Source organism: Podarcis pityusensis (assembly GCF_964106645.2).
Source record: "Podarcis pityusensis genome assembly, chromosome: 10".
Taxonomy (NCBI): domain Eukaryota; kingdom Metazoa; phylum Chordata; class Lepidosauria; order Squamata; family Lacertidae; genus Podarcis; species Podarcis pityusensis.
The window spans coordinates 26,921,948-26,943,045 of record NC_138035.1 but is presented as its reverse complement, the minus strand read 5'-3'; the positions used below and the strand labels follow the sequence as shown (position 1 = coordinate 26,943,045).

Sequence of the window (21,098 nt, the reverse complement as noted above, 5' to 3'; positions counted from 1 at the left end):
AACTTGTTGCAGAACAGACAGCACAATCTATTGTACGACAAAGTTCGTTCAAAAACGTTTTGGCAGTGGAACAAGTATACTGCTAAATCATTTTTAGCTTACCATAACATTGACTGCAACCCTGTACAAGTACTGAGTTAGCAGGAGCTGCACTGGTGCTCAAGCTAAATAAAGATCAAAGATGAAACTCAGGCCCAAACTAAACATGAGGTTAATGCTTGAATGTATTTAACCACATGCACATTTTTGTTAGGCTCCCCTCCCCCTGTTATTTGCATGAGTGCAGCCTTGGGATGAGAGGGAGGATCTTAACCCTGCCACAGTCCCATCAAAAATAGCCTCCCCAAAGCTGTTGTTTGCATTCCAAGGGAAGCCTCCCTTGGTGCCAGCAAAGTCTTCTTAGCACCTTTCTGGTGAAACTTTTTGTGCTGATTGGAAAGCATTTGTCAATACAAGTGTCTGAAGCTTTCACAACTAGTCATGCAATCTCCGTAGGAAGCTGCAGCTGCTAGTTTTAGAAAGAGTACCTTGCTGAGCAAACGGACATCACACAGTTTAGCAAATAGATGGTAAATTGTACATTTGCGATTTTGCAAGACGTCTGTTCCATTTGAGGGAGACTGAATTCATTCTTAAGAGGAGTCAAAATAAATGTGCCCTTTTAGAAGTATTTAAACATGGATGTTACACACACACACACACACACACACACTGCTTCTTTCTATGAGATGGTGGCCCTGTTCAGACCTGGGAAAGAGCAGTCATTCTGTGACAGAGCATTAGCCTAAGGTCCCGGGTTCAATCCCTGACATACCCAGGTAGCCCTCTTTGCTCCTTAGAGTAAGGGTTGGACTCAAACATGATTATTATTGATGGTGATTTCAAAAATGCATCTTCTAATTTATGCTTTTGCATGCTCTCTTTCTCATCCTTTCTGACTGACTGCATTTTGCCCCTTTCATTTCATGCCTGTGCCTCATTTAATGGAGACAGGACTTCAGCTGCGAGATTCTGTAGAGGCATTCTGCCAAAACTGCATGAGATTTATTAGTTTTATAAAGTGCTTCAACTTAAATAGGCCTGATATAAATACAACAACAAATCAGTGGTAGCTTTTTTAAAAACACACACTCGCACGCTCTGCATCAGACTGACTCTAAATAAACTCTAATTGACATCAATACATCTGTTGCTTATCATTTCGTTTCCACAGAGTAGCTACACTTCTATCAGCTGATAGTAACACCCACCAGATCAAAATTTCCAAATAAGCTACACACTGGAGAATAGGGGAGTCCACTAAGTGGAGCTGAAGATAAAGTTGTGTGTTTATTCTAGTATCTGAGATCTGATGCATCCCCATAAGAAGTATGGAATACTAGGGAGTGCTAGAGCTTGAATTATAGGTGTGGTACGAGGCCGGATAATAATTATGTTCACAAGAGACTCATTGTTCTCAGAGTTTTGCAGAGCTACATACAGATCAAGGCTGACTCATGATGACTAGCTTAGGACTTCTTGGTTTCCGTGACAACCATCTGTCTATCCCATAAAGTAACTGGCCTGACAGATAAAGCAGAACCCAATTTAGATCTGACAGCGGCCTGGACATGAGGTTCACTTGTATTTGAGAGACACTATTCTTAGGCCCACATCATTCCCTTCTAAAGACACAAGTTCCAGATCTCCTATGTCTCTATCTGTGTAATAGATGCTAGTGGAGGCAGCTGGATTGTAAGCATTTATGGGGAAATAATAGGGATGGGCTGAGCTGCTAATTCCATTCTGTTTTGTTCACGCTGATACAGAGTCACAGGTCTTCTCGGTCCCATTGTGTGCATTTTTGCACCTTTTTGTAAAAAAATTTTTTTAATGTTACATAAAATGCATGCTTTTCAATACAGTAGTCACCAGTAGAATGTGAATCTTGAATGATTTTTTAAAAATGTAAACTGTAAGAATGATAGCTATCTAACTACTTCCACTAATGCAAGGATTTATTTCTCAGCAACGAAACTCTCCCTCTCTCTTCTCTTCTCACCTGCTCCATTCCCTAAATATGTTCTGGGTTTTCGACCACCATCTTGGATCTGATATGGGGAGGGTGTAGAAGGCACGCAGTTGGAGGAGAGGGATGGGAAGTTCCGTTGTGTAGCCAAAAGACCATGTGCTAGTGGAAGCACTTCATTGGATACCAACCTGTGCTTTCTGTTGAATGGTTTCTTTAAATGTAAAGGTTCATCATTGTTCCACCCGATGTGTATGTCTTTAAGGGGCCAGAGCAAGGGCCAGAGCAAGATAACGAGACCCAGCTTTACAGCTGTGAAACATAGCAGGTGCTGCTGAGTTGTATTGATTAAGCTGTGTCAGCAATTGGGTGTAGTATATAAGGAGCAGCACCTAGCTCTCCCATTCCCCTGGGGGATGGGTTGGTGGTTGGGTCATGTTTGTTTGTTAATGTATTTAGTGTAAAAGGAGTTTTTGTTTTTGTAATTAAAACCTTGTTTAAGTTATTTTTGAGTCCCTTTTTAATGCATGGTCTCCCCAGCAAGCTCTCTGCAGCGCTACCATACTGCAAAAAGCCAACACTTTCATGCACCCTTTTTCTGCATCAAAAACCCACTGCAAAATCCTGGGAAGTATTTAATGAGACTGGGAGATGCATTACAACCCATAAGCAAATCCAGGATCATTGGTTCACATCAACTGCTGAAAAAAATGGACCAAACATATTCCTGCCCCATCCTTAGGACATGCAAAAGAATAACTAAAACAACAACAACAATGCTGCTGCCGTATAGAGTGCTTTTGTTCAGGCTTCCAGGCATTCTGTTCAAGTCTACCTCGCCCTCAGTTTCCCATTTTTCTCATCCCAGTAGTCATCCATGGCCACTGAGAGTACTCAATCACCAGTAGACTGTTTGGGAGAGGCACCCCATACACTCACCCACCTTCACACACATTTTGAATTTCCCCCTAAATATTTTTTTTTTATACTTATACAAACCTTGGGCTTTCTCCCTGTGCATGGGTGGTGCTTTAGGTTGTATAAATGGAACGAATATCTGCTTTGCAAGCAGAAGGTCCCAGGGTTCAATCGCCAACATCTCCAGGTACGGGGGTGGGCAGGTCCCCTGTCTGAAAGCCTGGAGAGTTCAGCCGATACTACTGAGCTAGATGGACCAATAGTCTGTGTTATGTACTGTGCTGAATCCTAGAACAATAGGATCCAGAATGCAGCAATCTGATTCGTCCGCAGGAGCCACCAAATCCAGCTCCAGGTGGAAGTGCAGGAGCAGCCAATCAGGCTCCTGGATGAAGTAAATCAGCAACCTGATTGGCCTGCGGGAGCAGCCAATCAGGCTTCTGGAGGAGGTGAATCCGCAACCTGATTGGCCTACAGGAGCAGCCTGGAATTAGCCAATCACACAGGGCCCATTGTGTAAATAATGTATATATAGCTAGACATTTCAGGGAAAGTTTCATTCATTGCTACTATGAGCTGAATAAAGAGCATGAAATTCACACTCGACTCCAAGTATATTTCAGTCTGACTCGATCGAAGGCAGCTTTCTTCTAACCTCCTAGAAAACACTTAAAAGTATGGTTTTGTTGCTTTTTTTCTCCACTTCCAGAATTTGCTAATGAACAACAACAACCATGTTCATTTACCCATAAGCGTCATTGTCTTATAATCTTAATAAGCAAGAATATTATTATGATCAATATTTTGCTAGTTTGTAGTACTCATACACTAATGCTGCACTTTTTTACACACTCTCACACATATTCTTTTTCCACCTTTCATCAACCAAAGGTGAAAGTTGAGAACCAGCTTGACTTCCAAGACATCGCAAGTGTGGTAGCCATGGCCAAAACATACGTCACAACGGAGACTTTCATTGATTCCAAATATGATATTCGAATCCAGAAAATTGGCAACAATTACAAAGCTTACATGTGAGTTTGCTGTCAAGTTTGGGACTGGGTGGGGCGGGAAGCAAAGCTGCTCTGTTGGTTTGTTTATTTTTAAAGGTATTCATGTTCAAAACTGAATGCACTTTTTTCTTCTCCTAAATGCTAATTGTGGAGAACAACGTGTCTTAAGCAAAAATGTTCTTCTGATCCCCATTCTATGACACAGATCAGTCCTGATGTTGCTCAGCTGTGGCCTGTGAGATCTGACAAGTGCAATGTCTGATCGTATGTCTGGGCAGTCTTTGTGACTGCTGCGCTCCTCCTGAACGCAAAGCCCGGAAGACTATGTTTGCCAGCGGCACAAGCAGCATGAGCAGACCTCAACAGCTAGTTAGGAGAAAGGAGACTCGTGCCCTTTAATAACTCTTGAGAAGTCACCGGGAGAAGCTGGTGGGTGGCTTTTAGAACCATTGACTTTTATGGTGGCAGAGATAGCTGCATTTCCAGCAGGCTGTCATTACAATGGAAAGCAGGCTCAATGAAAGCCAGTGTTTCCCTTTTCTTTAGAGTTTCACATCGCCCCCTTTTCACAACCAGCTCTAAAGCCCACTGATGTCTGTGGGAAGCTTTCTCTCAGCTCTTCTGGCATGGAGCCTCCTGTGCCGTTTAAATTCTACACTACAGAGCACGAGGTTAATTATTCCGCAGGCTTTTCACAGACTCTTCTACTGTACAAAGCCTGACATACCCAGAAGAGAGTTCATAAGGCCAATATAAGACTACCCAGCCAGCATTTGGATGAAGATGTAACTAAGCAGGAGGATGCCAGCACACAGAGAGAACTTCCCAGCCTCCAGATGGAGTTACACATTGACTAGGGCGTCGGCAATGGCTTAAGAGCAAAGAGGAGCACAGGGCTGAGGAAGGGTACCCTGCCAACACCCTCCCTCATTCCCACCCTCCTTTCTTTAATATGGAGAGGAAATCATAGTGTTTGGGGGAATTTATTGTCCGCATGTGGTGTGTTTGTTTTTCCCAGGAGGACATCGATCTCTGGAAACTGGAAAGCAAACACAGGTTCTGCCATGTTGGAACAGATCGCCATGACTGAGAGGTAATGAGCAGGAGGGGCTGCAGCCAAAATGCAATATTTGGGTCAATCTGATAGGCTTGGGTCTTGGGCTTCATTAACCATTATCCCAAATACACTGTAGCACGGAGGTTCTGTTTGCATTTTGCATTCTTGACTGGGGTGAGCAGCAATTGGCTCTCAGAAAAAATAGAGCATTGCACCTGTGAATGCCTTTCCACCTCAGAAGTCTACCTGCCTGCTTCCCCCAGCTAAACATTATTTTGCCCAGATGGGGTGGGCACAAGAGGGATGGCTGTTCCCCATCCCTAATCTTAAAGCCAAAAGAGGCAGCCACAATAAGCTTAAACTGCTCTTTCTCAGACTCAGGTCGCATAATGATGAGACTCCTACACAGAAAGCTTCCAGGGTTCAACCCACATGACGATAGTCATATGTGATCTTTGTAAATTGACACTGTATATTTCAATACGTCTCAGGGGAAGGGCTGAAGCTCAGTGGTACAGGATGTGCTTTGCATGCAGAAGACCAGGTTCAGTCCCTATCATTTCCAAGCAGGGCTGGAGAACCATGCAAAACCCCACAGGATGGCTGCCAGTCAGCATAGGTCATGAATAGTGACCTCCCAATGTTATTGGCCTCCAACTCCCATTGGGCCCAGCCAGCATGGCCAATGGACAGGAATGATGGGAGCTGTAGCCCACATTGGGTACCACTAGTGCAAAGAGCATTGAGCTACTGTAGATGGAATGATTTGATTTGATTTGATTTGATTTGATTTGATATGATATGATACAGGGCCGATTCCTATGTACACATCCACAGAAAGAAGCTGCAGTTTGCACTGAAGTGCCTCCTTGTTATCCGCACTCACTCCTGCATTAAGGCCTTGAATGAGACCAGCTAACAAATTTCATATCTGTACTTATACAGATTTTGAACCAAGAAATATTCACCATCCTGCCTCTCCAATCCCTCTTCATCAGTCCTTGCATGAACAGTGCAAAACCCTTTGCTCATCAGTTTCATGCGGTCCTCCCTGCTGCACCGGCCTTGCAGTGCCTTGTGTATTAGCATGGAGAACCTGCCTGATTCATGGGGTTAATCCTCAATGTCAACAGCCCATTCCTGGCACCCCTCTCCTCATACATACCCAGTGTGGGAAAGAATTAGCTCACCGGTATGAATATATTTATACTTCACCACTTCCCTGCCAAGAAAGGTATTCAGATGATCACCTCTGGCCCCTTTCTTTCTGCCTTCTCCAAGGGCTTTGTTGCCTCATTATGCAATGGCAACGGCATTGTGGGTAGGGTGGTATTATTCAGAAATGGTATCGAGATCTCCTCCTTTCTCTATCACACATGAGCCGCAATTGTCGGAGGTATGCCTCCTGCCTCAGCTAAGGCACCCAGATGCAAAAGAGGACTTCTCAAAAAGGTTAATGTAGAGCTGGAAAAGGTGCAGAAAAGGGCAACCTAAAATGATCAGGCAAATTGCTGAGGGTGCACAATTAAAGTTACACAAGGTGTGGGAAAAGTGAAAAAGAGGGATATTTTTCTCCATCTCTTATAATATGAGAACCGAGGGCTAGCCAATAAAGAGCTGAATGTTGGAGATTCAGGACAAGCAAGAGTAAGAATGTACTCACACATTAGCATTGTTAAACTATGGAATTCACTGCCAGATAATGTGGCTTTAAAAAATAGAATTAGGCAACTTCACGGAAGAAAAGGTTGCCCACAGCTAATAGCTGTGGTGCTATGTTCTGCATCCAGAACTAGAAGCATCATGCCTCAAGATGCAAGGCACTGGAGAACAACAGCAAGAGACATTTGCCCTCACATCCTGCTTGTAAGCTTCCAATAGGAATCTGCTTGGCTACTGTGGGAAACTGGATATTGGACTAGATAAGCCTTTGGTCTGATCCTGCAGGGCTGCTCTTGTGTTCCTAGTAATAATCTGACCGGCCCACTATGTGACCACAGACTTTCACAGTCCTGTGCACACAACACATTTGTTTTAACAACTATGGTGCTAACTGGCTGGGGGACTAATTGTGTGCTTTGAGTGCTGCATAGACACCATGCCCTTCAAACAGAAGCACTATATTGAGAGAAGACATTTTGATTATCACAATAGATAAGTAACAACTCTAGACAAATAAACAGGCCAATTTCTCTTTGTGTTTGCCCAGGATTGCTTCCTGCTCTCTCACTAGGTTGCAGAGCTGTTGGCTGTGGCCATAAAAGTGATTACTTTAATGCCTAGGAAATCAACTGCAGAATTAATCTATGGGGTCAGCCATGCATTCCAAGCCTCATAAGATGTTTATATACTTGGCTGGAAGTTAAGAAAACTGATATCTCTGAAGAGGGGGCTATTTGGGGTTATTTTTTTGCAGTTTCTACAAGCAATCTTATGTGGTTTTTGCAGATATCGACTCTGGGCAGATTCTGTTGCAGAGATGTTTGGAGGCCTTGACATCTGCGCAGTCAAAGCTGTCCACAGCAAGGATGGAAAAGATTATATAATTGAGGTAAGAGGTTGAATGAGTGGCATGTAAGCATCATTCAAAAAGGATGTGTAACGAAGTATATATTACATTATTTGACACACACAAAGGCATGCATGTATGTAGAAACTCCTGTGCATGGCAAGTGCCCCTCATTCATTTATTCAACCACACTCCATATATTCAATGCACATTCATTTAATAGAAGCACAGAGTATATCTGACAATGGACTTATCCACACTTAACTTTTGCCCTGCGCTTTCTAGGCACAGGTCAGCACTTTCCTTGTCTGTATCTGAGTGCTCACACACACACACACACACACACACACACCGCTTTCCCCAGGAAAGCCCACTCTTTAATGCTGAATCAGAACAAATGGCTTGATCATAGACTCATAGGTATCTCAGATTACTTCAGGCTGTTCTCAAGCGATGTATCTCTGGGTCTGTAACTAGCAGATCTCTCAGAAATTAGCTGGCCTGAGATGCTATTAGCAGTGATAGCAAAATGAAACTTCCATGTTCAGAGGCATTCTGCCTTGGGGAGACCCACATGCTGGGGAGAAACAACAGGAAATGTCCCTCCCCACTTGAAAGTCCTCTCCAGGTGTTTGAGAAACAGAACACTCAATTGTCAAGGAATCATATATCAGGAAGGAATCTTTGAGGTCCAACCCCTCTGCTCAGTGCAGGATCTCTAATGCGGGATACAACTACAGTATCCCTAATAGCCATTGTCAGAGCTGCTTCCAGATCCTAGCTCACAGAGGATCACGCTAGCCAGCGATCATTAAATAAAAGTCTTTATTGAGTTACAGTTTCCATTCTCAATCTGCTGCGTGCAACTCTACGTCTCATGGTTAGATCGGCGAAGCTCTGTCTGAGTCTCCGCCCCTTGTACACCAACTTAATATCCTAGCCCTGCTCCACCTTTTCCGCCTGACTGTTCTTCTCTGGGTCCCTCTGCCCCCCGGGGTCTCTTCCTTCCGGGATTCTTCTGACGCCGACCCCCCGGACCCTCCTGTCTCCTTGCGCCGGGCTTTAGGACCTGGCTCCCTTTCCGGGCTGCCTACTGCGCCACCTTCCTGTGCATTTGAACTTGGCGCGCGCGCCAAACCTTCCACCTTCCGTCTGACCGTTTCTTCGCTCCCCGATGGAGGTGTGGCCACTCCTGACTCGTGCCCTCCCCCCTGTTGTGAGCTGCCAGCGCTTGATCCCTGGCGCTCTTCCTCTTCCCTGCTCTCTGGCGGTGACGCTGGTCCCGATTTCCAACTGCTCCCCTCTGAGTCCCCTCTGGCTCTATCTTCCTGGGGTGTCCCCCTAGGCTCCCCCCTTGCCCTGGCCACTGGTGCTCCTTTCTGTGAATCTTCTGATTCACTGGAAAGACTCGGAGATCTCGGGTCGTCGTCATCACTCATCTTTTCTTCTGCCTCCTCCCCCTCGCTCTCTGTTTCCTCCCTTGCCCTTGCCTCTGCTCCTGAACCCCTGACATCCATCCCCCCCTCGAAGCCCCCTCTTCCCCCCTCCCCTCCTTCCGGTGCGGGAGCTGGGTGCTGCTGTGTCCGGGGGACGAATGTCGGATACAGTTCGCTCCCCGTGGCGGGCCTCCATCTGAAGTCTTCCGGTTCTTCCTCCCTGCTCTCGTCGACGACGGTCACCTCCGCTTCCATCTCTGTGCCGCCGTGCTCGAAACCCGGGTCGTCCCCGAAAACGTCCATGTCCGTCTCTCCCTCGCTTCCTCCTGGAGACGTTGCTCGTCCTGGACCCTCCATCCACTTTCTGCGGAACTGCTCCTCTGGTCGATCATCCCACCAATACGAGGGTTCTGAAGCAGATCCCGAGGGTGACCCCTCCGGGGAACGGGCGTCTTGTGTCGGTTCCTCGTCCGAGTCGAACCCCCGGAACGTGCTGGCTGAAAGCGTGGGCGTGAAAAGCCAGTCGAAAAAGTCTGCTGGCATGGGCCTATGTGGGAAGAGGGCATGAAACTCTTCTTTGAGCAGAGGTTCGTCTAAAGCGTAGCCCGGCACCCAGCTGTTGGCACTGGCCGGGGTGCCCTCCTTGGCGAGAAAGTATTCTACCCCCTCTTCCCCCCATCTGGAGTCCAAAATCTCCGTGACTTCGTTGATGCGCTCCTCCTGTGCCACTCCCCCTTGCCCGGTTCTCTCTCGGAGCGGACTCGGTGCCGTTCCTGGTTCCTGAAACCTGTGAGGTGCCTTGTAGGGAGTGAGCACCGATCTGTGGAACACCGGATGCATCCTGGAACCCTCCGGAAGCGCCAGCCTGAAAGCCACCGTGTTGACCTGCTCTTCGACTTGGTAGGGCCCCAGTTGTTTATGCCCTAGTTTCTTCTTCGCCAACGACCTGGCCGGCACTGCGTGGGCTGCTAACCAGACCCAGTCTCCCACATGGATCTCTTCGCCAACCCTTCTGTGTTTGTCCGCTTGTACCTTGTATGCGTGTTTAGCCAGCTCCAGGTGCCGCCGCAGCTGATCGTGGACCTCCTGCAACTCCGACGCGAACGCATCTGCTGTCTGCGGCTCCCCCTCCCCCATTCTTTCCAGTCCCGGGAAGGTTCTGGGGTGCCTCCCGTTGTTGGCGAAGAACGGCGTGACCCCCGTGGACACGTGCTTCGTGTTGTTGTAGGCGAACTCGGCGAGAGGCAAGTAATCCACCCACGTCGCAGGCTGTTGATTCGCATAACATCTCAGGTACTGCTGCATGATGGCATTGACTCGCTCCGCTTGCCTGTTGGTCTGCGGGTGTCTAGCCGACGCCAGGTTGATCTTGACGTTCAGGAAGCCCATCAGCTTCTGCCAGAAGTTCGAGATGAACTGTCGCCCTCGGTCGGACAGAATAGACCGCGGCAGACCGTGAACCTTGAACACGTGGTCTATGAACAGTTTGGCGGTTTGTTCCGCCGTGGCCACCTTCGCACACGGAATGAAATGTGCCATCTTGGAGAACAAGTCCACCACCACCAGCACAGCCGTCTTGCCCCTCGAGCTGGGCAGATCCGTGACAAAGTCCAGGGCCACTCTCTCCCATGGTTCGAACGGAGTTTGCAGCGGTTCCAGCAGTCCGGCCGGCGGTCTGTGCACTGGTTTGGCCCTCTGGCAGGTGTCACACCTCGCCACGTAGTCCGCGACTTCCCCTCTCATTCCGGGCCACCAGAAGTCTCTGGCGACTAATTCCACCGTCTTCTCCTTGCCAAAGTGCCCGGCAGTGGGCGCGTCGTGCAGCTGCTGCAGTACCTTGGCGCGAAGTTCTTCTCCCGGCACGTAGATGGCCCCTTTACGGATGAGCAATCCATCTCGCAGCTGGAACTCGTCGGTCGCTGCCGTGCCCCTGTGCACCTCTGCCATCTTTGCTTGCGCGAAGGAGTCATCCTGCAACGCTCGTCGCACCGCCTCCAGGTCAACTGTTGCCGCAGCGCACGCCCACACTGTCGGTGCGAAGATGTGCATGGCGGCCGCTGGCGTTGCCTCCTCCAGATACTGTGGCTTACGGGAGAGAGCATCCGCCATGATGTTGGTGTCCCCCGGGACATACTCTATTCGGAAGTCGAAGTTCGCAAAGAACTCAGCCCAACGTATCTGCCTCTGGTTCAGGAACTGTGCCGTGCGCCAGTGCTCCAGATTCTTGTGGTCCGTGCAGACCTGCACCGTGTGCTTGGCGCCGATCAGGAAGTGCCTCCACGCTTTGAATGCTGCATGAATGGCCAGCAACTCCCTGTCCCAGATGGTGTAGTTCCGTTCAGACTTGCTGAGCTTCCTGGAGTAAAACGCTCCCGGCCTCCAAGCCCCCTGCGGGTCTTTCTGCAGCAGGACTGCTCCCACGGCTCTGTCCGAAGTGTCTGTCTCCACCCTCATCGGCCTGCTGGGGTTGACATGAAGCAGCTGCTCTTCCGACGCGAAGAGACGCTTGAGTGCCTGAAAGGACTGCTCCGCCTGCTCTGTCCAGATGAACTTCTTCTTCTTGGAGCTGAGCGTGTCCGTGATGGCCGCTGTCTGCATGGCAAAGCCTTTGATAAACTTGCGATAGAAGTTCGCGAAGCCGACAAACCGTTGGACCTCCTTCCGGTTGCGTGGGCTTTTCCAATCCAACACTGCTCGAACCTTGGCGCTGTCCATGGCGAGCCCCTTGTCAGACAACTTGTAGCCCAGGAAATCCACCTCCGTCACGTCGAATTGGCACTTCTCCAGCTTGGCGTAAAGCCTATGCTGCTGTAGCCTGCTCAGCACTTCCTTGACGTGCCTGTCATGCTCCTGCTGCGATTCCGAAAAGATCAGGATGTCATCCAAGAAACAGACGCACGTCTTGTAGAGGAGCCCCGCCAACACGTGATGCATGAAAGCTTGAAAAACGTGGGAGCCATTTTGCAATCCAAATGGCATAACTCTATATTCGTAGGTGCCCAGGGGCGTGAACATGGCTGTCTTCCACTCATCTCCTTCCCGCATGCGAATGAGGTTGTACGCCCCTCGCAGGTCCAACTTGGTGAACACGCTGCCCTTGCGTACCTTTGCGAGGAGGTCGTCGATTCGGGGCATGGGGAAGTCCGATGGTTTGGTCACACTGTTCAAGGTGCGATAGTCCACTACAAGTCTTTTTTGGGGCGTGTCCCGCTTCTTAACAAAGAATACAGGACTGCCCCCCGCTGCCTTGGACTCCCGGATGAAACCGCGCTCCAAATTATGATCTATGAACTCTTTGAGTTCCTGCAGTTCATCCTCAGACATGGAATACAGCTTCCCTTTGGGCAGCGCCGCCCCCGGCAGCAGGTCAATTTTGCAGTCATATGGTCTGTGGGGGGGTAGCCTGTCTGCCTCCTTCTCGCAGAAAACCTCCAAAAATTCTGCGTACTTGTGGGGGACCGCTTGCAGCGTGCCTAGCTGCAGCTGTGACTCCTCTTCCTCTCCTTCCTGCCGGGGCACGATGCAGTGTTCAGCGCAAAAGGAAGAGCTGAAGGTTAGCTGCCTCTGGTACCAAGCCAGCGTCGGGCTGTGCTTGTCCAGCCAACTCATGCCCAATACAATGGGCGTGTCCGATAGTTGAGTGACGTTGAAGCTGATGATTTCCTTGTGATTCCCAAGTCGCATCACCATTGGTGGCGTCTGCTTCACCACTTGCCCCCCTAGCAGCTCCCTGCCATCCACCGTGACAACCTGCAGGGGCAGCGTGGCAGGCAGCAACTGTATGGCGTGCCGGTCGACAAAGTCCTGCCCTATAAAGTCCGCATTGCTTCCTGAGTCAATGGTGATTGGCACGTCCATGGTGATTCCATTGGGCAGCTGGAGAGATGCGGTGAGCTTCACTACTGGTTTGGGCGGGAGGGGGTCCATGGGCTGTAAAATCTCTGGGGACTGCTTCACAGACACGTCTGGCTGGGCCCCAGTGCCTCTTCCTCCAGCCAGACTCCGTCGTTTCCCTGCTGTGGTTCTCCTTGCTGCGTTGCTGCAGTTACCATTGCTGAGGCTGCAGTGTGTTTGTGGAGCCTCTGGGGACACTCTTTCGCCATATGCTGTGGATCATCGCAGATGTAACACTTCCTGTTCCCTCTAGGAGGCTTCGCTTTCACTGGTGCCGGTGCTAGGGCTCTGGCTGCTGACTGAGCCCTTGCACCTCCAACCTCCATAGGTTCCGCTCCTCCTCCTGGCGGAGGCGTGAATTGCGCACGCGCTGCTTCTCTGGGAAGGAAGGAGGAGCCCCTGGCTGGTTCGCGCCCCCCACGCCCTTCGTCCCTGCTCCACGGACGTTCTTCCAGCCGCACCCCCACCGCCAGCGCCCTCTGAACGATCTCCTGCGTGGTCCGGGGTCTCTCCCCCCTCGCAATTTCATCTTTAACCGAGCTGTGCAATCCCTCCCAAAACAGGTCTCTTACTGGAGCCGAATCTCTGTCCCATTCCAGGGCACTGACCAAAGCGAAAAAGCGGGCATGGTACTGCCTTACGCTGGCCCTCCCTTGCTTCAGTCCATGTATCTGCTGCCGAGCAAGATCCACGTCTATGCTTGATAAAAAGCACCCATCCATCGCTTTAATAAAGGCATCCGCATTTTGGAGCGCCGGATCCTTATCTCTCCACAAATTGCTTAGCCATGCTTTAGCATCTCCATGCAAATGGGACATGATGAATCCCACCTTCTCTTGCTCATCTCTGAAGTCGTTGTTCAGCAGTTGCAGTGCACACATTACATCTGCTCTAAAGTTGGGGTACTGTTGCAAATTCCCATCGAAGTGAGAGACCAGACCGCCTGTTCGTCTCCCCAACCCAATCCCCTCCGGTTTGGGTGTCAGTTGCCCTTGCTTCGTAAGCACTTCCAACCTGACCTGGAGATCCCTGTAGGCGGCAGCTGCGTCCTCCTCTCTCTTCCTGGATGCAAGAGCCTCGGCATTCAGTCGTGTCACTGCTTCTCTGAGTTCCGCTATCTGCTGTTCGGCCGTCATGTTGTCTGCCGTTCGTGAGCTCGCTAGTAGGCACCCGCTTTCTCCCCTCTCCGCGAGGCTGTAGATGCCCACAATTTGGAGACGGAGCTTACTGTCAGAGCTGCTTCCAGATCCTAGCTCACAGAGGATCACGCTAGCCAGCGATCATTAAATAAAAGTCTTTATTGAGTTACAGTTTCCATTCTCAATCTGCTGCGTGCAACTCTACGTCTCATGGTTAGATCGGCGAAGCTCCGTCTGAGTCTCCGCCCCTTGTACACCAACTTAATATCCTAGCCCTGCTCCACCTTTTCCGCCTGACTGTTCTTCTCTGGGTCCCTCTGCCCCCCGGGGTCTCTTCCTTCCGGGATTCTTCTGACGCCGACCCCCCGGACCCTCCTGTCTCCTTGCGCCGGGCTTTAGGACCTGGCTCCCTTTCCGGGCTGCCTACTGCGCCACCTTCCTGTGCATTTGAACTTGGCGCGCGCGCCAAACCTTCCACCTTCCGTCTGACCGTTTCTTCGCTCCCCGATGGAGGTGTGGCCACTCCTGACTCGTGCCCTCCCCCCTGTTGTGAGCTGCCAGCGCTTGATCCCTGGCGCTCTTCCTCTTCCCTGCTCTCTGGCGGTGACGCTGGTCCCGATTTCCAACTGCTCCCCTCTGAGTCCCCTCTGGCTCTATCTTCCTGGGGTGTCCCCCTAGGCTCCCCCCTTGCCCTGGCCACTGGTGCTCCTTTCTGTGAATCTTCTGATTCACTGGAAAGACTCGGAGATCTCGGGTCGTCGTCATCACTCATCTTTTCTTCTGCCTCCTCCCCCTCGCTCTCTGTTTCCTCCCTTGCCCTTGCCTCTGCTCCTGAACCCCTGACAGCCATCAATCCTGTTAAATACCTCCGGCAAAGGAAAGCTCACCATGGCTGTCTGTACCACTGTAAAACAAGCTGTAGGAAATTTCTTCTAAGGTTTAGGCAAAATCTGCTTCCTGGAAATTTCCCTCCAATGGTTCTAGTCTTGCCCTCTGGAGCAATAATATGTTGTGTCTTCTGCAGGACACATATTTGAATCTTAGAGGGACCTTGCCATGGCCCATCCAGGTAGTGCTTAGATTTTTATGTTCTCAAGACCATGCAAGCCTCTTAGGAACATGAGGCAACTTGAGATGTCTATCAGTTAGGAGTGGGGAATGCCATGAATGGAAATACTAAATGAAAAAGCTCTGTGTTGACCTGAAGAAAGCGTAATATTTTCAGCAAGCCCCTCTAAAATAATGTTTCCAGATATGTGAAATACATCTGTCCATGTCATCGTTGTCCCTCGCCTGCCCTGCAGTGATCAGAAGGTTGAGAGTGGGGAAAAGAGAACAGAGAACCCCATCCCTTTTCTCCCACCGTCTCCTCCACTTCTGCGTTAAGACAAGGCTAAACTTGTTGCCATTTTCAACTGAACAAGGATGCTGGCAGGAAGGAAGGAAGGAAAGAGCTGATTAATCACATCAAAGGAGTAGTGGGTAGAATGGCAGAAAGGATAAACACAGAGCAGTAGCACAACTCTCACAGGAGGCTGGCTGAGTCCAAAGAGCGGCAAGACAGGCGGCATTACTGATTGCCACCTGGCCAAATAAATTACTCTGGCCTGCTCCTGTGTGTTTAACATCAGCAGATAGGTAGAAATCAGCAGGCACAGCTTTCCGCTTCATTGTGCAGTACCAGGTGCCTGTAAAACAGAGATGGCCAACCTGTGGCCCTCCAGATGTCAGACTATAGCTCCCATTAGCTCTGGACACTGGCAGGAACTGATGGGAATTGTAGTCCAGCCACATTTGGAGGACCACAGGCTCCCCAAACCTGCTGTAAAAGATAGCAGCACATGATTCACAAAAGGAGCAAAATGGTGTCAAAACAAAGATTTATGGTGTGTCTTTGCTTGATCTTTTGATACCTGCATTGGCTACAGATGAAATGATTATTAAAGGCTCTTCAGGGAGGCTTGTGGGGGCCATTAACAGGTGCCTTTGCCCCTATATGTTAATTTTGCTCCCCTGTTGTCCTGCTGAAATGAAACCTCTGAACTCTTGAACTGGAGGTGCAACTTATTTGAGATGGTAACTAAAATGAAAGAGGAACTCCCCAAGGAGTCTGTGGGTGGCATGAATAATGAACTGCTGTGTCCCAGGAACACACACCAGCTGGGACAAACCATGGCTGGAAAAGCTAGCCTTTTGAAGTGAGGCCTGCCGTGCCAAGGGGGTCCTTGCTTGTGGGAGTCGGGTCGGTCAGGCCACTGGAGAAAGGGGTGGGCATTTGAAAAAGAGAGATCTTTTTTTATATATATTGTTGAAATTTCTCAAAGCTGAAATTGGAGACCTGCTCAGTGGGGGGAGGAGATCATCAAGGCGACTGTGCGGAAGAATGAGCAAGTGTCCTTGGTTACTGTGTGAGGATGCTGGAACGGAGACACGGTGTCTGCCCTGCTGTAAACTCCACCAACGCAGGAAGATGAGCAAAGCCGGCTGAGAGCTACATCCAGGGCCACTGACACATCCAGAGAGCTGTACGTGGGAGAGCACTCTCCCACCCACTGAGTTTGGGGAAGCTGATGAGAACCACATGAGCCCCGTGGCGATGGCACATTCTTGCGCTGCGCAAGTATCCTGTAGGAATCGGTGGCAGGTCAAAGGTTGTGTGAGACAAGTGTGCTGCCAGGAGAGGAAAATATGTTTGCTTTAGGCTTCTCTGATGTTTCTCCTTTTCTTGCAAATCATCTGAGACCAGCTACTGGCACAGTTGCTGCTGGGACACTTTCAAGGGTGGCCACAAAAAGCTTGTCCCACTAGTGCCCTGGTACAAAATTCAGTATGAATTGGGGTAGGGGACAACGTGGCTTCAGAATTATTTCTTTCATATTTTCCTAATAGTGATGTTTTCCCCAATTGCTACATGGTATAATAATATCATAATCATTGTCTTAAAAAAGGGAGAAGAAAGTAAAAGAGGAGGCAGAAGGATTCTGCCTCCGGGTAGGACTGGGTCTAAAGCCTTAGGGAACCACTACCAGTCAGGGTCAACCATGCTGAGCTTGGAGCCAGTCTAAGGCTGCTCCAAACTGAGGTTCAAAGCACATAAAAAGGCCGGGGGACTTTTTTCTGATCAGTTGGCAACCCCAATAGCCAGGATTGCCCATCTTGCCACTGTTTGGACTTTGCTGGCTTCCCAAGAGCTTTGTGTGTGTAAACCCTTATCATTTTGCCATTGCATGAACCCACCATCCCTCTGATGTGATGGAATTGGCGCTTTCTTTCCTTCCTTCCGCTCAGCCAACCTCCCCGCTCTTCCTAACTCCTGAGAACGGCAACAAGTTTAGCCTTCGTGTCTCACCACAGTACACAGAGGTCGAGGAGATAGCTAGGGAAAGGGGTATGGGTTCCCTCCCCCATCCTTTGCCCATCTCCCTCCCTCTCCCTCTGAGATACCTTATCAGGAGAGAGCAGCTGTAGCAGCAGGACACAGCTGCTGACCTTGCACAGTGGTGAAGGCCGGAGCCACATGAAACGCCTGCCTCTGTTTTGTCTCAGCCGTTACATGGAAGTCTTATTTTCAGGGAAGGAGGGAAAATGTTTCTGCTTTGTATACGCCAGCTTTGTGTCTAGCTTCACGTGTTTATCTCAGCATTGTAAGGTCAGGTTTTATTTGATATCTGGCAACAAAGAAAACTCTTGTGCTGATGTGGTAGAAATAACCAAAGTTGCCTCCATTCTCATTAGGGACCTGTAGCTTCCTTTACTTCAGGGGTGGGGAGCCTGTAGCCCTCCAGACATTGCTGGACTACACATCCCATCATCCCTTACCATTAGTCATACTGGCTGGGGAGGCTGATGGGAGTTGGAGTGCAACAGCCACAGGCTGCCCATCCCTGCTTTACATTATTACCGCTACTGGAGTTCACTAGCAAAATAGCCCCACCTTTGGTGGGTGTTTCAAATACACAGCAATGGCACAGCCTATCAGTGTGCCCTACTTTATAGAGGACAGTCCTCTGTCTGAAGGGCTGTCCAGTCCACATTTGGTTTAAAGAGAAAGAAACTTTAGAAGACAGACCTTGAAGTTGCCCATCGGCAGCTGACACCTAGCAGGCAGGCAGGCAGGCAGGCATAAACACCACCTGGTCATAATCTGGTAGCCTGCCATAGTGACATGCATTGAATTTCTATTTAAAGTATACATGTTTCTAAATGTGCTGGGAATCACAATTGGGGACAGCACTGTTGCTGCCTACTCCATTCTGTGGACTATAGAGGGCTCCTGTGTGGGGTGCCAGGCAAGTCCTTTTCTAGGATACTCCATTCCATTCCACCAGCACCCCATTTTCCTCCCCCCACCCACCCACTTCTCAATGAACACTCAGTATTTCATGGCCACTGAGCAAACTATCGGGCTGTTTTTGAAGCACCCCTTCCTTTATTTTATTCTAATTTTTCTACTTCTGCAAACCTTGGAGTCCCCCACTACTGATAACTTCCCTCGTGTGTGGATGTTGCCATTTTGACTGTGTAAGGATCTACACACAGAGAATAAATTTGCTGTTAGTATAATTAGGGTTGCCATATTTCAAAAAGTAAAAATGCAATTTTTCAATTGACAAAGCGCCACATTTCAGAAATCCCCCCATTGCCGGGCATCGATTCCGCCTTTGAAATCCCAGTATGGCAGCCCTAAATAAGTTAAATAACAATTATTATGTTGCTTTGAGTACAAAGTTTGCAGGGTACAATAGCCCCATCTAGTGATCACAAATCAGCCTGTGCCATTAGATGTAAATAAGGCTTCTATTTCCACATGGAACCAGAAGCTGCCAGGTTAGATAACAGGTGGGCAGAGGGGTTGCCCAAGAGAATTGCCTGTGGCTCAGGTAAGCTAATTCAGGTTAATTCTCAGGGCTCCAATGGCTCCCCGATGTGCTGCTCCCCCCTTTTTAGACAGGCTGAAAAGCCTAACACTATGCTTAAGTGAACTGGCAATCATGAAGCTATGCAATGATGGTCCGGCATCTTATCTGTCCACATTTCCCCAATTCTTGGGTTCTGCATTTGCCCCATTAGCTAAAAGTGTCTAAAGGTGGTCTGAAGGTGAGGATCTGGCTGCCACTGATATAAAAGGACTCACTTCATCTCTTTGTGCAGGTGATGGACAGCTCAATGCCTCTGATTGGGGAGCATGTGGAGGAAGACAGACAGCTAATTGTGGACCTGGTTATCTCCAGAATGACGCAAGCCTGCCTGAGTGTGGGGTCGTCCCCTTCACCTCTGCGGCCTTGGGTAAGATCAGACAGTCTGCTCCCAAAGCCTGCATTTTCTCACAGTCCTAACAAGAGCTCAAGTGACCAAAAATATTTCTAAATGCAGATTTTTTTCCAATAACATCAGAAAACAAAATGATGCTCCATAACTTAGTGGTTAGTGATACTAACATATAAATCCTGCATGTAGTTAGTTCTGCATGTAGGCTGCAGTTTGAAAGGGAAGACTAGTGAGGAGTGGCTTCTCTTAAGCCTAGGGCTGAGCACCTCAGCTGTCCAATGCAGTCCTCTCATCAGTCCTGCTCTGCTCTTTTCCTGAGGCCTTTTTGCCTGGCTGAAATGTAGCCTTGAATAGCAACCATGTTTTTTGATTCTCTGGATGAAAGATTGAGAGATACATTAAGGAAGGGGGGCTAGAAACCTCTGACTTGGATGTGCTTAGAATGTCGCCAACTGTTCAAAGGTAAAGGTCACAATCAATGCTCAACCCACTTTTGTCTTTGGCTCTGCTACCCTAGAAAGTTACACGAGGGCACATGAGCCCAAGCACTGAAGAAAGTTCCCTACTCCTTTGTCCCCTGAAATTCCCTTCCGAACAGCTTTGAACCCCACTTCTACCTGCTAACAAAAAGGTACAGCTACATATAGTTCTGCCTACAATATATTCAAAGAATGTTGGAAGACTTTGACTGATTTGCATATGCTATTTTCCCATTATTATTATTATTACTACTACTACTACTACTACTACTATATTTTGCAAAGAAGGACCTCAGATGATCACAGGGTCTGGGTAGGTTCATATGGAGAGAAGTGGTCCTCGAGGTATTGTGGTCCTGAGCCGTTTAAGGCTTTATATGTTAAAACCAACACTTTGAATTGGGCCTGGAAACTAACTGGCAGCGAGTGCACTTGGGTCAGGATTGGTGTAATATGTTCAAACCATCTTGCCCCCACGAGCAACCTGGACGCTGAATTCTGCACCAGCTGAAGCTTCTGAACAGCCTTCAGAGGCAGCCCTATACGTTGCAGCAATCGAACTTAGAAGGGGAAGAAATGGAGGCAGTGAGAGATTTTACTTTCTTGGGCTCCATGATCACTGCAGATGGTGACAGCAGTCACCAAATTTAAAGACACCTGCTTCTTGGGAGAAAAGCAATGACAAACCTAGACAACATCTTAAAAAGCAGGGACATCACCTTGCCAACAAAGGTCTGTATAGTTAAAGCTATGGTTTTCCCAGTAGTGATGTATGGAAGTGAGAGACAGACCATAAAGAAGGCTAATCGCTGAATTGATGCTTTTGAATTATGGTGCGGGAGGAGACTCTTGAGAGTCCCATGGACTGCAAGAAGATCAGACCTCTCCATTCTGAAGGAAATCAGCCCTGAGTGCTCACTGGAATGACAGATCCTGAAGCTGAGACTCCAATACTTTGGCCACCTCACAAGAAGAGAAGACTCCCTGGAAAAGAACCTGATGTTGGGAAAGATTGAGGGCACAAGGAGAAGGCGATGACAGAGGACAAGGTGGTGGGACAGTGTTCTCGAAGCTACCAACATGAGTTTGACCAAGCTGTGGGAGGCAGTGGAAGACAGGAGTGCCTGGCATCCTCTGGTCCATGGGGTCATGAAGAGTCAGACATGACTGAACAACTAAACAACAACATAGCATAGACAACAGTGATGAGGCCTGTAATAGGGGTCAACTGGGCCACCAGCTGAAGCTGGTGGAAGCCTCAAACGACAGCAGGAGGACCCCCAAGCTATGTACCTTCTTCTTCAGAGGGAGTGTAACCCCATCAAGAGCAGACAACCTCCCATCCATCCAATCTTGGGAACCACCCACTAACCGTGC

At 49.0% G+C, this 21,098-nt stretch overlaps 1 protein-coding gene across 3 annotated transcripts in view; it reads left to right on the top strand.

Annotated features, from left to right (window-relative positions):
* Positions 1-21,098, top strand: part of SYN3 (synapsin III) — a 196,137-nt gene that overhangs the window by 157,046 nt on the left and 17,993 nt on the right. For all 3 annotated transcript variants that reach the window (XM_080971721.1, XM_080971720.1, XM_080971722.1), the window contains exons 8-11: positions 3,818-3,960; positions 4,958-5,032; positions 7,445-7,547; positions 19,126-19,260. In XM_080971721.1, the coding sequence (XP_080827847.1) occupies positions 3,818-3,960; positions 4,958-5,032; positions 7,445-7,547; positions 19,126-19,260 (456 nt within the window). The remainder of the gene's footprint in view (positions 1-3,817; positions 3,961-4,957; positions 5,033-7,444; positions 7,548-19,125; positions 19,261-21,098) is intronic.